Genomic DNA, 14,141 nt, shown 5'->3' on the forward strand with positions numbered 1-14,141 from the left:
GTGCAGAAGGTCTGAGTTTGATGCCCAGTTCTTTAAAACAAAAAGGAACAACTCACCTAGCCCTTGAGAGATTTGGGGAGGTCTGGTGGGCTGGGATTGGGAGTAGAGAGGGTGGGGACACCCTCTTGGAACAGTGGGGGAGAAGGAATGGGATGGGGGGTTGTTGGAGGGAGGGGCAGGAGGGGAATAGCAACTGGACTGTGAAAAATATTTAAAATATTAAAAAACAAGCAAACCAATACCCTCCCTGGAAAAAGCAAGCAAGCAAACAAACAAGCAACCCCAAGTCCTGAGATCCTAACGGGAGATTTGAGAAGCGCATGCAGAGGAAAGGAGCGTGACTTCCACTTGTCAGAAATGTGACAAGGTATCAAAAGCACGTGGCACTTACTGCCTCAGTCGTGAATACTCACAGCCTTTTATTCCAGGAAAAATAAGTAGGGCAAAATTTTCATCACCCAAGAGATTAAAAACAAAGGAAGCCTTAGCTCTCTGGCTGCATCAGCAGGCAGATTGCAGGCTGTGGGCTAGAGGACATTGGCTGTGTGCTTGTGGCTTGCTGGGGGGAGACATCCAGTCTCTTGTCCAAGTAGCCTCCTCCTCCCACAACATTTAGGAACCCGAGGCTTCATATTACCAATGCAGGAACAGAGAGAAGGGACATGGCCAAGCCACTGTGAATGAAACCCAAGTAGGACTGCTTTAAGTCTTAATGGATTCCAAGGTTCTTTATATGAGAGTGGAGAGAAAGAGCAGGAGAGAGAGAGAGAGAGAGAGAGAGAGAGAGAGAGAGAGAGAGAGAGAGAGAGAGAGAGAGAGAGGAAGAGAGAGAGAGGAAGAGACAGACAGAGAGGGAGAGACAGACACACAGAGCGAGACAGACAGACAGCAAGAGAGAGGGAGGAAGAAAGAGGGAACCAGATGCTGACAGGTGTGTAGGGCAACCAGAGAGACCTTGATGATGTCTGCAGGAAACAGGAGCTGGAAGCTGGGACCTGGCTGCCTTATTTTCAGAACTGCTATCTTTGTCTGCATCTGCTAAATTATTAAACTGCCATCGCATCCTCGAGGGTGTCAGGCCAGCTTGCCAGGAAGATGCAAAAGGGGGAGTGGGGGTTTGGAGCTCTGTGCTGGGCCCTTGGATCTTCTACGCTGAAATAGAAGTGGATTTCTCAGCCCTTGACCTTTGTGCTGTCCATGCTCAGCTGATGGAGGAACCTGATGGGACCACGGCCACACTTGCCACTCCCCCCTTACTCTCCCTACACCTTGCTCTTCCCCCACGTCTCCATAGGTAGTTCCGAGAGGTGCTGGTCCATACTGGGTGAGACTCTGGAGGCTGGTCTGGTGGCCTCTTTGCTTCCAATGTCTTAGACTCAGGCCGCAGGTTTTGAGTCAGGTCGATAGGAATAGGTTCTTGGGCAAATCCTTAAGTCCTTGTCTGTGCCATAGGCAGGACCAGAAGTTCAGAGAAAGAGCTTTTCTCAGCTTTGCAGACCTACTAGGAAAGGGCCAAATGCAATTCAAACACAACCTCCCCTCCCCATTTCTCTCTCTTTTCTTTCTGACCATTTTGTTGTTGTTGTGAGATATTGTTTTGAGACAGAGTCAACTCTAAGTAGCTAAGGATGACCTTGAACCTCGGAGCCTCTTGCCTGCATCTCCTGAGTGCTGGGATTATAGGTGTGTACGACCCCGCCCCCACACCCAGCTTTTGTGGTGCTATGGAGTTGAACACAGCACTGAATGCATACCAAATGAGCATTCCACCAACAGATACATCCCCAATCTTTTTGTGGTTTTTAATTTTATTTTCTCTATTTTGCTACAAGAAAAATGTGTAATTTTTATAAAGATCAGATAAAATGTAATGGTCATAATAGCAAAAAAAAAAAAAAAAAAAAAAAAAGCTTTTCCTAGCTGGGCATGGTGGCAAACATGGTCATTTCAGCATTAGGAAAGTGGGAAGAGGCAGGTCAGGAGTTCAAGTCCAGCATATTTAAAGCAGCCTAGGTTACATGAGACCCTGTCGCAATGAGACAAAAAGAGCCTTCAAAGTGACACAGGTACAAAAGCACTTGTTAAAAAGTCTGAAGACCAGGGCTAAATCCCAGAGAACCACAGGGTGGAAGGAAAGTACTGATTTCCACAGGTCGCCCTCTGACTTCCAAAAAGGCTAGTAGCATGCCCGCACATGAGTGCACACACACACAGACACAAACATACACAGACAGACACAGACATACACACAGACACAAGGACACACAGAGACATACACAGATACACACAGACACACACAGAGACACAGACACACACACATATACATACGCACAGTCACCAGTGGCCACGGGTTCCTGGGTTCCTGAAAGGAAAGCTGGGGATGGATGGGAAGGACTCGAGAGAAATAATGAGCCAAGACAAAGTTCTGATAGCCCTGGCTGTCCTGGAACTCACTCTGTAGACCAGGCTGGCCTCGAACTCAGAAATCCACTTGCCTCTGCCTCCCAAGTGCTGGGATCAAAGGCGTGCACCACCAAGTCCAGCCTAAGGCTCAAATTTTAATGAACAGCTCTCAATATATATGTGAAAACCCAAGGACCCATCCCTTTGTTTCAGCTGGGTTCTGTTGCTGTTTCAGCTGGATTGAGTTGCAAAGTAGGCTCTTCAGCAACTCAGTGGGCAGACAGTTCTCAGGTCTCAGGTCTCTGGCAAGAAGATGTAAATGTAACAAAGCCAGACTCCTGGCTCCAGTGTCTGAGGAGGATTATTTAGCTGGGGGAAGGACACATACACACACAGACACACACAGACACACACACACACAGACACACACACCTCACCTCTTAGAGCTTTAAAAGAAAATTAAAAAGTCCATTTCTTCACGTTGGGCATGGTGATGCACGCCTTTAACCCCAGCACTGGGGAGGCAGAGGGAGGCAGATCACTGAGTTTAAGGCCAGCCTGCTGGTCTATATAGTAAGTTCCAAGCCACGGGAGTTACATGATGAGACCTCCTGAATGCTGGGATTCTAAGCTTGTGCCACCATCCCTGTTCTGGGATCTAACTCAGGACCTTAGCCATGCAGGGCAGGTGCTCTTCCAGCTGAGCCCCATCTTCAGTCCCCAGCTTCCTCATTCAAAGTGCGCAGGTTCTTGGGCTAACAGTGTACAGTGTACTAACAGGTGGTTGGCTGTGGTTTCCTATCCATTCCTGGGAGTGTGGAGACACACAAGATGACAGGACAATGGGCGGTCGCCAGCCCTCTCTACCGGTCTCCTGCACGGGCACTTCTACCATGAATCTGCCCCCATCTCTGCATTATTCACATGACTCATCCTGCTGTTCTCAGTTGAAATACCACCTCCTGCACCTCATCTGGGCAATGTGTTCCTGTAGGCTCTTTCTCCCGTGCAGGTACAAATGGTATGGAACTGCCCTCTGATCACCTGTCAATGTGCTCCACCCCCTGAGGTCACCAATGGCAGGGCTTTTCCCATTAATGGATGGACTCCCCCCCCCAACCCCCACCCCAGTCAGCCAGCCCACCAGAGGAGGAGAGTGAAGTGAGGAGAGGAAAATGCATGAGCGAAGGCAAGAGAGGATGTCTCCATGCCAGTGGTGCCTGCCTCAATCTAAGCAAGTGTTTATTAGGTCGGTGGTATTGCTCTGTGGTGGAACTCTTGCCTAGTGCGCGCATGCACACACACACACACACACACCGCACACACGAGTGCTTTTAGACCCAAGCACTCTATTAAATGTCAAAAGATTCCATCAAAGGAAAAGCTAGTATAGAAAGGAGACTACAGCAGTAATGATAACAAATGTGTGTGTATGTGTATACGAACACACACACACATATATTAGTGCACATATATAGCGTATCCTATACATGTATACACAGAGGATAGGAAAAAAATATTGAATGCCTGACGTAATGGTAAATGCCTTTAATTCCAATACTTGGGAGATAGAGGCAGGCATCTATCTGTGAATTCAAGGCCAGCCTGGTCTACATAGTCAACTTCAGGTTAGCCAAGATTACATAGTAATATCCTGTCTTAAAAATGTTTATAAAGAGGCAGGCGGATTTTTGAGTTCGAGGCCAGCCTGGTCTACAAAGTGAGCTCCAGGACAGCCAGAGCTATAAAGAGAAACCCTGTCTCGACAAACCAAAAAAAAAAAATGTTTATAAGTTGTTATTTATTATAATTGTGGCAAGTTTGTTTATAAGTGTGTGTGTAAATGTGCCTGTATGTTTGTGTGATGTGTGTGTGTATGTCTGAGTGGTGTTGATGTGCATGTGTTGTGTGTGTATGTGTGTGAGTGGTGGTGGTGGTGGTGTGTGTTGTGTGTGTGTGTGTGTTTGTGTGTTGTGTGTATGAGTGGTGTTGGTGTGTGGGGGTGTGTATGTGAGTGGTATGTGTGTGTGTGTATATGTGTGAGTGGTGTTGGTGTGTGTGTGTATGTTTGTGGTGTGTGTGTGTGTGAGAGTGGTGAGTGTCTCACAGGGAGCTTTCAGGAGTTGGCTTTCTTTCCCCCATGAATTCTGGGGACGGAAATCACGTTGTCAGGCTTGTGCGGCGTGTACTTTAGCTGACAAGCCATCTGGCCGACTCTGCTCTTCATCTTTTTGAGACAGGGTCTCTTACTACAGGTTAGACTGGCCTGGGACTCAGTCCGTGGCCCAGACTGGCCTCTGACTCACAGCCTTCTGATTGCCTAACCCTCCTGAACACTGGGATATCAGCTGTGAGCCACTTCACGCAGCTCAATCAGGTGACTTTGAGGGCCATTAGTTTCCTATTGGGAAGAAAAGCCTGCTGCCGCCACGTCTAAGGGCTGATGTGAAGGGACAGAGAACACAGTGCACTCAGTGAACACTTATTTAGTTATTTGGATTCTGAGACAGAGCTCATGTAGCCCAGGCTAGCCCGGTGCTTGCTCTCCTGTCTTCTTGTCTGCCTTTCATGTGCTGGACGACAGGCATGGCTGCTTTGTTGTTTCTGTTTTTATCTGCTGCTGGGGATTGAACCCAGCTTTACTGAGGCACACTACCAGCCCCTCGTAAATATGCTTTGATCATCTTTGCCCTCTTAGAGAGACCAATATACAAGGTCTCTGGAAGGATTTGCAATCCAGATCTGACAGGTTCCCTGGAACTAACCAATGGTGGGGGTTTCCCCACATACATACCTCCCTTTTTTCTTCTTTCTTTTTTTCCTTTTTCTTTTCTCTCAAGACAGGGTTTCTCTGTGTAGCCCTGGCTGTCCTTCTCTGGGATCTACTCCTGTTCACTGAACACCCCTTTACTACTGTGAGTCCTCCCGTCCCGCTTCTCTGAATCTAACTCCCTTCACCCTCCTTCCCTTGCTCTGAGAGCTGCTTCTGTGGAGATTCGCTGTCGTGCCTAGAGTTCCTGTCACTTAATTAAAAGGCACCTGTAAGCACTTAGAGGTGGGCGGACCCGGGGGTCGGAGGGACTGGGGCTTTCCTCCCCCTACTAGTCAGATTCTTCTTCATATTTTTTGACCCTTACGGCGCTGGCCACACCTTTGGCAGATCCTTTGAAACCCGAGGACCAGCTGCAGTCCTTCCCAATGGAGTTCAGAGCTTCCTTCCTGTGCCCTGGGGACCTTGCCCTCTCCTATTGTGAACCCCTCCAATCTCTGAGGGCGCTTTCAAATAGATACAATCGGAGGTAAAGCCCTTGGTGTCTGGGCCAGTACTTGGAAGGGGAACAGAAGGGCTATTTGTGCTGTGGGGAAAGTGGGCAGAGCTAGGATGGTTAAAATTCGAGATATGGAGTCGTGCTTGGTAATTGGAGGAATCCACGTATCTCAAGGGCTCTGATGAATGGTTGAGCTTGTTCGTTCATTTCCGTCCAGACTCAGCCACTGTCCTACAATTTGACATTGAGCAGGGCATCGCGGCTTCTTCTGAGTTTCTTTCCCCTTCCATTTAAAAGATACCAGGACTTGTGTCTTGTGGGCTAGCAGGTGCACACACAGGCAGAGTTGGAGCTGGAAAATAATTTTGCACACCTTGGGGTTCTCTAAGGGCCCCACGAAGGTTGGTGGACCAGAAGCAGCGGCTCTGGTGTTTGTTTTGCAAGCTAAGTGCCTTCCTGGTATGCGAGTAATCCAATCATATGCCCATCTTCCAGTGGACACCAGGCGTCTCTCTGCCTTAACCAACCCATAAACCCAGAGAGATGGGCGGGAAGGGCATCCTAGGAGACCCGGAGCGCTAAGTTCTAGGCTAGGCTCTCACTGCCACGCGGGCGGGGCAGGGGAGCAGAGGTGACACCCAGCCATTCTGGGTGGTGACTGAAATGTATGACTTTTAAGCATTACCATCGAAGTTTACTGAGGTGATTCCAGGCGAGGAAAGTGACCGTCACTTATGTACCCCAAATTTGGGATGATGCCCAAACGGAGCCAATCTGGGAGAAAGACAGGGAACTTGAAACACTTGGGGATACGCTCCCTGGCGGGAGGCAGGGCGGATTCAGGCACGAAAGTCTCGGATTGGCTGTGCTGCCATCGCTCCGCCCCATATGCTATAAGATGCTGGGCGGCGCGTGCGGCCTGGGTGTGGGCTCTGCGGCCGCCTCTCACTAGTCTCGTGCCCAGCATCTCTCCTCCCCACGCACCGACAGCCCTGGGCCGCCGCGGGGCGGGGGATGCCGGGCTGCCGGATCAGCGCCTGCGGCCCAGGGGCCCAGGAAGGGACGGCAGAACCGGGGTCGCCCCCGCCGCCACCCCGGGAGCCCCTGCCGTCCCTCCAGCCCCCTTCCCCATCGTCGACCTCGACTCCGACCCCCACTAAGTCACCGCCCTTACCCGAGGCGGCCGAGACACCCGTGGAAGGGCAGGAGCTGCAGCGCTGGCGCCAGGGTGCTAGTGGGGGGTCTGGGGGCGCGGGCCCGGCGGGGATCGCGGGCGCGGCGGCGGGGGCAGGGGCCCGTGCGCTGGAGCTGGCCGAAGCGCGGCGGCGACTGCTAGAAGTGGAGGGCCGCCGGCGCCTGGTGTCGGAGCTGGAGAGCCGGGTGCTGCAGCTGCACCGAGTCTTCTTGGCTGCGGAGCTGCGCCTGGCGCATCGCGCCGAGAGCCTGAGCCGCCTGAGCGGCGGCGTGGCCCAGGCCGAGCTCTACCTGGCTGCGCACGGGTCGCGTCTCAAGAAGGGTGCGCGCCGCGGTCGCCGGGGTCGTCCCCCGGCGCTGCTGGCGTCCGCGCTGGGCCTGGGGAGCTGCGTGCCCTGGGGCGCAGGGCGGCTACGGCGGGGCCAGGGCCCGGAGCCCGACTCGCCCTTCCGCCGCAGCCCGCCCCGCGGTCCCGCCTCCCCCCAGCGCTGACCTCAGTACCCCGGACCCCTGGCCTCCCGAGGCAGGCGAGTCTCCAGGTGCGGGAGGACGGACGGACGGACGGATCCAGGTGCTGGCTAGATGGACGGCGTCATCTCCGCGGAGGAGTCAGCGGGGGTCCATGGGGGCCCTGAAAGTGACACTGAGGTGCGGTGTTGTTGACTGGTGTTTTTTTGGATACAGCATGTGTCTGTGTTGAGGAGTGTAGGATCCGGGATCTTCCATGTCTGGGCTGGCATCTGTGGGGCTCTGATAGAGCTGTCCTTTTTTTTTTTTTTTTCGTGGCTGGTTAGATGACAGTGCCAAGTCCCCTTATAGAGATGAACTAGTGGAAGGTGTTCGGCTTCCGGAGGGATTTGGTGGCAAACTTTAACCAGCTGGAGCTTGCTGCAATATTGCAACATCTGCTCCCTCACCTGTGCTAGTGTGGTCTCTCCTGGGTCCCCTGGGACTGTAAAAACCCTGCCCTCAAAGTTGCTGGTTTCTACACAGCCCAGCTCCATCCCTTGCAAGGAGAAGAAGAATAAAGTCCCAGGATGGAGGAGGGAGGGCTGGCTCAGGGCTGTATGACTGGATTCTCCTCTGAGTCTGGGACTCCCATTGGAGGAGACAGATACCCGGAGAGGTTGAAGGTTTGTCCCCATCATACTTAGGCCTCTCTGCTTCTAGGGCACAGCGTTTCCCATACTCCTAATGATTTTGGTATCTGCTTACAGCCCGATGGAGATATTCAGGATGAGTTGTTTGTCACCTGCTCAGCTAGCAGCCCTCCCCAAGGCATCTCTAAGATGGCTCTGCCAGGGATGGAGCCAGGTGACACTCTTTAACAGCCCCAAGGGAGCAGGCATGGCATCAGCTTCCAGAAAGGGGGGCCTTAAAGGGCCAGACTGGAAATGCCACCTGCTTCTTCCTGACTGGATGCCCTTCGGGTCCCTATTCCCCTGTCCCCACTCAGCTGTGAGGGACCTGGCTGCAGAGAGTGTGTACAACCACCTCTGAGGAGTTGCTATGGGGAAGCTGAAACAGGGCCTAGAATTCTTTTTCCCACTGTAAGGCATGATTGGCTATTTTACTCATGTAAGTCACACCTAGGGATGGACCGGCTCAGCCCCTGCTTATTTAAAATCCTTGTTTTACAAACTGGAAAAGGGATTTCTCAAGGTCACATGAGAGAGAGAGAGAGAGAGAGAGAGAGAGAGAGAGAGAGGAGGTGGGGTAAAGGAGAGGGGAGGGGAGCCTGGTCCTAGGCTTGTGTGTATCCTTTTCATTCTGTTCTAGTAGTTACGGAGAGCAGACCTCTGGACCCTGTCTACAGTGACCTAGGACAATGCTGTCCCCTCTCTGGCTGGACCCTGTCCACAGTGACCTAGAACAATGCTGTCCCCTCTCTGGATCAGTTTCTTCACATCTCTGAATATTGTTGTCCCTCCTGTCAGGCTTGAGAAGGGAGAGGAGGAAGAGAAGGATGTCAGAATCACATGAATGCTGTCATCCTGTGAGTGAGGTGTATTGTTGTGACAGGCAGGGATCCTCAGATGAACCTGTTCCCCCCATCAGACCTTCCCCTGCACAGGTAACACACTGCTGGGATCTCAGAAGACCTTCTGAATGCCTTCTTACCTGGAAATCTCAGAACTTCTGAGAAAGCCATAGCCCAGGGGTAGAGTGGGAACTCGGGCTTAACCTGGCCTTCCCAGAGAAGGATTTATTGAAGTTTCCAGGTTATTTTGGAGTTCTGAGGGCCAGAGAACACAGAACTTCCTGGAGGTGACAGCTGGAGCTCTGGCTGCAGTAAGCTGGGCCGCCGCCAGGACCACGGGTTTCTGGTTTGCAGGGCTGAGGCCCTTGATCCGAAGGAGCTTTTTAGCTAATGGCATAGAGTGCTTTCTGTCATCACCGTCAGGACTTTCTCTGGGGTTTATTGTAATCAGCTTTGACCTGATTCAGAGGTGGCGTGGGTGGACACATGAAGAGTTAGAGATGATACCTGCTGGAGATGGGTGGGTGGGTAGGTGGGGGGTACAAGCAGTTCTGGCCCCTCCCTCCCCTTCAAGAAGCCAGGCTGCTCCCTCGACAAAAAAAAAAAAAAAAAAAAAAAGGTCTGTGCCAGGGCACACAGCTCAGTGACTTGAATCTCAGGCCGTCAACCTTCTCAACCAATGAAAAGTCAAAAGTCAGCTTCTAACCCTGCCTGGCCCTCCTAGGATCCTGTGTAGCATTCCTGGGTCTGTTCCATTCTCTCCTAACTGACAGACACCGATCACCACTTACTCCAGGGGTTTCGGGAGGAAGCATACAGCAGAGGGGCTTTGCTTAGAAGGCTTGCCTTCCAGTTCTCTTCCAGGTAGCTCCCTGGGTGTCACCACCCCAGGAAACCTAATTGGGGCTCAGGTTATTTTAATTTTAATTTTTTTGAGACAGGCTTGCCTTAACTTCCATAGGTAGTTGGGAATGACCTTGAATCTTTTTTAAAACATTAATTATTTATGAATGTATGCATACAGGAGTGTGTGTGTGTTGGGGGTGGAGCAGGCAATTGCCACAGTGATGTGTTGAGATCAGAGGAAAAATTACAGGAAGGAACACATTCTCTTTTCTACCGAGGGAGTCCCAAAGATTGAGCTCACGTGGTCAGGCCTGGTGGCAGGCACCTTCACCTGAACTACCTGTCTAGTCCCAACCGAGAACTGTGTTCCCTTGCCACTACCTCCAAAGTGATGGGGTTTCAGGTGCGCACCCCCACCATACTGTGCTTATGTAGAGTGCTAATGTTGGACCCAGGGTCTGGTGCGTGCGGGGCAAGCACTCTAGCAATTGAACCACATCCCAGCCTCTGGAAATTATGTTGTAGCACTTGGCTAATATTACTCTAGCCCTGAGCACAAAGCAGTCTTTCCACGTGACTTCTTGAACTTACAAAACAAAACAAAACAGGGCCTCACTGTGTAGCTCTGGCTGAAAACTTTCTTGATGGCCCCTAGCCTGCAGATGGGGCAAGATCAGGGACCCTTGGGATCTGTGCATTGAGGACTCAACCAGTGAATCCAGTTAAGAGATAGGAGACGACCAAGCCCTTTTGCTCTCTTTGGCTGGGCCCAGCAGTTTGGTTGTGCCACCAGAGGGCAGTGTGGAGCTGCTTCGTGAGAGTTGGGGGCGGGACCTGGGACGCTCTTAGTTCCTGGTGACCCGGTCCTCAGTCATTCTTGTTTGTGGTGCTGGGGCTTTCAACGGCTTTGGACTATGAGAGTCTGCAGAATAACCTGGAGATGGTGGCACAGGCCTTTAATCCTGGCACTCGAGAGGCAGCGGCGGCAAAGGCAGGTGGATCTTGAGGCCAGCTGAGTCTACAGAATGAGTTTCAGGATAACCAGGGCTACATAGAGAAATGTCGGAAAACCAAACCAAACCAACCAAACAAACAAACAAACAAACAAACAAGTCGGCAGAAGAAGCGGTGGCGGTGGTTTCTCCGGCCCTTTAATAAAGGCGGCTTCCAGCTTGGCTGGGCTGGGCTGGGCTTCTGAACTGTATCCATTATCCCTGGGTGCGAAACTCTAGGAGAGGCACTGGAGAGAGCCTAGTAGGAAAGACTTGCTTGAACTGGGCTTCCACCGGAGCCAGTTCTGTATTCACAGATTTGTTCCACTGATGACAGCAACTGGTCCTGCCGCCACCTAACGACCAAGGTGGCCTCCTAGAGATTAGGCTGAAGCGACTGGTCCAGGCTGAGGTGTTCCAGACCTTCAGTGGGCAGAGTCCTGGGTGCACTGACGTCTCAGCAGTAGAGGAGACTGGGGGGGGGGGTGGAGGAAGTACTTAGGATAGCTGGGAAATCCCCAGCCCAGTTCTTCCATTATTCTCTGACTACACCCTGGCAAGTCGAAAGCCCTTAGTTCTGAGTTCTAGATTAACTATTTCCCTTACAGCAGGCACCATGCTAGGCAGTCTACATCCATTTTCCATTCACATTCTTTCTAATCCCCTTCAAGTCTGCTGAGGTGGGCACATGGCTTCCTTAAAGGTGTAGAACCTGTAATTCTATAACTGTAGTTCTGTGGGCTAATGACAGCACTGTTTGGGGGGATTACTTTTAAGGGATCAGATCCTGGGAAGGAAAGTATGAGATGCTGGGGGTGGGTGGGTGGCAAAGTGTGTCTTGTGTCTGCCCCCTTCCCCAGAACTGGACACACCCTTGCCAGTTTGTCTGGGTTCTGGTGTTGAGTCAAGCTGATTCAGCATACCTGGCTTATGGCAAGGGTGGACCAAAGGTGTTCAGGGCTGCATGTGGGGCTGAGGCTTGCCTCTGGCTGTCTCCCCTCCCTGAAGACCTGGGCAGGAATGGTTGCTGCCAAGAGAGCACAGAGCTTTGGATGGCAGGAGAGGCGCTGGAATTAAAGGTGTGCACCACCACCACTGGCCTTGAAGAAAGAGAGAGAGAGAGAAGAAGAAGGAGGAGGAGGAAGAGGAGGAAGAGGAGGAGGAAGAGAGAGAGAAGAAGAAGAAAAGAAGGAGGAGGAGGAGGAGGAAGAGGAGGAGGAGAAAGAAAAGAACGAAAGAAAGAAAGAAAAATTTTTATTTTAAATAATGTGTATGTATGTATGCAGGTACTCTGGAGGACAGATGTGTTGGAGTCCCCAGAGGTGGAGTACAGGCTTTTGTGGCTGTTTGACATTGGTTCTAGGAACTGAATTTTAGTTCTATACAAGAGCAGCCCATGCTCTTAACTTCTGAGCCATCTCTGCAGCCCTTGAATTTTGAGGGAGGTCAGGACACTAGAGAGGATCGAACGTCTCAGTATAAGAAGTCTTACTGAGCTGGGCGGTGGTGGCGCACGCCTTTAATCCCAGCACTTGGGAGGCAGAGGCAGGCGGATTTCTGAGTTTGAGGTCAGCCTGGTCTACAGAGTAAGTTCCAGGACAGCCAGGGCTACACAGAGAAACCCTATCTCAAAAAAATAAAAACAAACAAACAAAAAATGTTCTACAGAGTCAGGCAAAGGTGGCACATATCTTGAATCCCAGCATTCGGGAGGCAGAGGCAGGTGGATGTCTTGAGTTTGAGGCCAGTCTGGTCTAAGAGCTAGTTCTAGGACAGCCAAGGCTACACAGAGAAACCCAAAAACCCAAACAAACCATAAATGAATGAATGAGTGAATGAATGAATGAAAGAAGTGGTCCTACTGAGTGCCACACACATACGGGGACTCTGTGAATGATGGGACCACTCTGCCTAGGACAGGAGAGACAAAGACAGCAGCATCAGAGGGCCAGTGCAAAACCTTGGTGTCACTAGAGGAACAGTTCTCAAACTGTGGGTCCAACCCTTTTTTTTGGGGGGGGGGCTGCGTATCAGATATTTACATTATGATGCATAAAAGTAGCAAAGTTAGTTTTGAGGTATCGACAGAATATGTTTATGGTTGGGGGACGGTCACTGTATAAAAGGGGCCCAGCGTTAGGAAGGTTGAGAACCACTGCTCACATGCATCACCATATCAGGAGTCCCTGCCTCAGCCCCGGGGAGCGCCATAAGGGGAGGGGTGGGGGAGGGGCGGGCTCTTCATTACAGGAACATTCCATTCCCACTGCTCAGACTGATGGGGATTCCAGCCAAGGACAAAGACCCAAGGGAACCTCTGCTTCTCCAAGCCCTTTCCACAGCAAGCCCTCTTGCCCTGTCTCCCCGTGATGAGCCTTCTCAAAGAGACAGATGTGGAAGTTCTGGGTGGGGCAGGGCAGCTTCTGGAAAAGATAATTAAGGCTCTTGACATTATTCTTCCAGCTCCTCAGAGGCTCCACTCTATGGGTTTGGACTGACTTCTGCATTCCGCACCTTCTCTGGATACCCTGCCTTCAGGAAGACTTCCAGGACTGACTGTACCCAGTCTCGGGCGCCCTCCTCCCAGGAGCCCTTACAGTGGCAAGGGACTGGGTCCTGGGAACTTGCTCCACTCTGCATTGCTTCCCATACACTGTATTTGCCTTTGCTTATACAGAGACCAGAGATGCTCTCAGATTAGCATACGAGACCGCAGCAAACATTGCCAGTGTGACGGAGAGAAGAATTTCTTCTTAAAGATAGACTCCTTGTTCTGACACATCACGGAGTCCCTGTCATCACAAGTCACAGTGTAGCTGAAGTCCCCATCGTCCCTTCTATGTCCAGCAGATCCAGGAGGCCTCTTTGAGGCAAATCACTGCTGTAGGAAACCCCCATTTTCCTTTCCCCACTATCCTTGTCCTCCCCCTGTGCGTGAGGACATGCCTGTAGCCCCTTGCAGACAATCAGCTGCTGCCTCCTAGGGGGACACTTTTCTCAGGACGAGGTGGCAGCAGCGTCAGACCTCCAAAGCCAAGTTACATGCAGAAAGGCAATTCACTTCTTGATGTATCCTGATAGAGGGAAGGAGGCACATTTACTCCCACACCGCCCAGAACATGTAGGCTTCTCTAAAGTGGCTGTATAGCGACTCAGTTCCCAACTGTATCACGCAAGAAGAATAAATCGAAATAATGAGGAGAGGCTGAGACGTGTGGTTTTAAGGTTCACATGGCCGGTGTCCTCGCTGTCTTTCCCCTGAGTGGGTCATGGACAGCTCCTGACAGGCTTCTGTTTGGTTTGGGAGTCTGGGCCTGGTGACTGACTGACTGACTGACTGACTGACTGACTGATTTTTCCCTTGCTTGGTACAGAACTGACCCTTACTTAGGAAGTTTCTCTGTCACCAAGGGTGCGATGGAGAAGGTCAGAGATAGAAATGCACACGGGAGGGAG

The 14,141-nt window shown here is 51.5% G+C and overlaps 1 protein-coding gene across 1 annotated transcript; it reads left to right on the forward strand.

Moving 5' to 3' along the window:
• The first annotated feature begins 4,469 nt into the window (after nucleotides 1-4,469).
• On the forward strand, nucleotides 4,470-13,886 carry Trnp1 (TMF1 regulated nuclear protein 1). Its single transcript, XM_021159270.3, has 2 exons — nucleotides 4,470-7,514; nucleotides 13,149-13,886. The coding sequence occupies exon 1, from the start codon at nucleotides 6,687-6,689 to the stop codon at nucleotides 7,356-7,358; it is 672 nt and encodes a 223-aa protein (XP_021014929.1). The 5' UTR covers nucleotides 4,470-6,686; the 3' UTR covers nucleotides 7,359-7,514; nucleotides 13,149-13,886.
• Nucleotides 13,887-14,141: the final 255 nt, after the last annotated feature.

This window comes from Mus caroli, unplaced genomic scaffold, assembly GCF_978045245.1.
Source record: "Mus caroli unplaced genomic scaffold, Mus_caroli_1 scaffold_6, whole genome shotgun sequence".
Classification (NCBI taxonomy): domain Eukaryota; kingdom Metazoa; phylum Chordata; class Mammalia; order Rodentia; family Muridae; genus Mus; species Mus caroli.

Bases quoted from the DNA above. Each gene is read 5' to 3' on its own strand.
- Trnp1 (XM_021159270.3), top strand. From the start codon at position 6,687: ATGCCGGGCTGCCGGATCAGCGCCTGCGGCCCAGGGGCCCAGGAAGGG.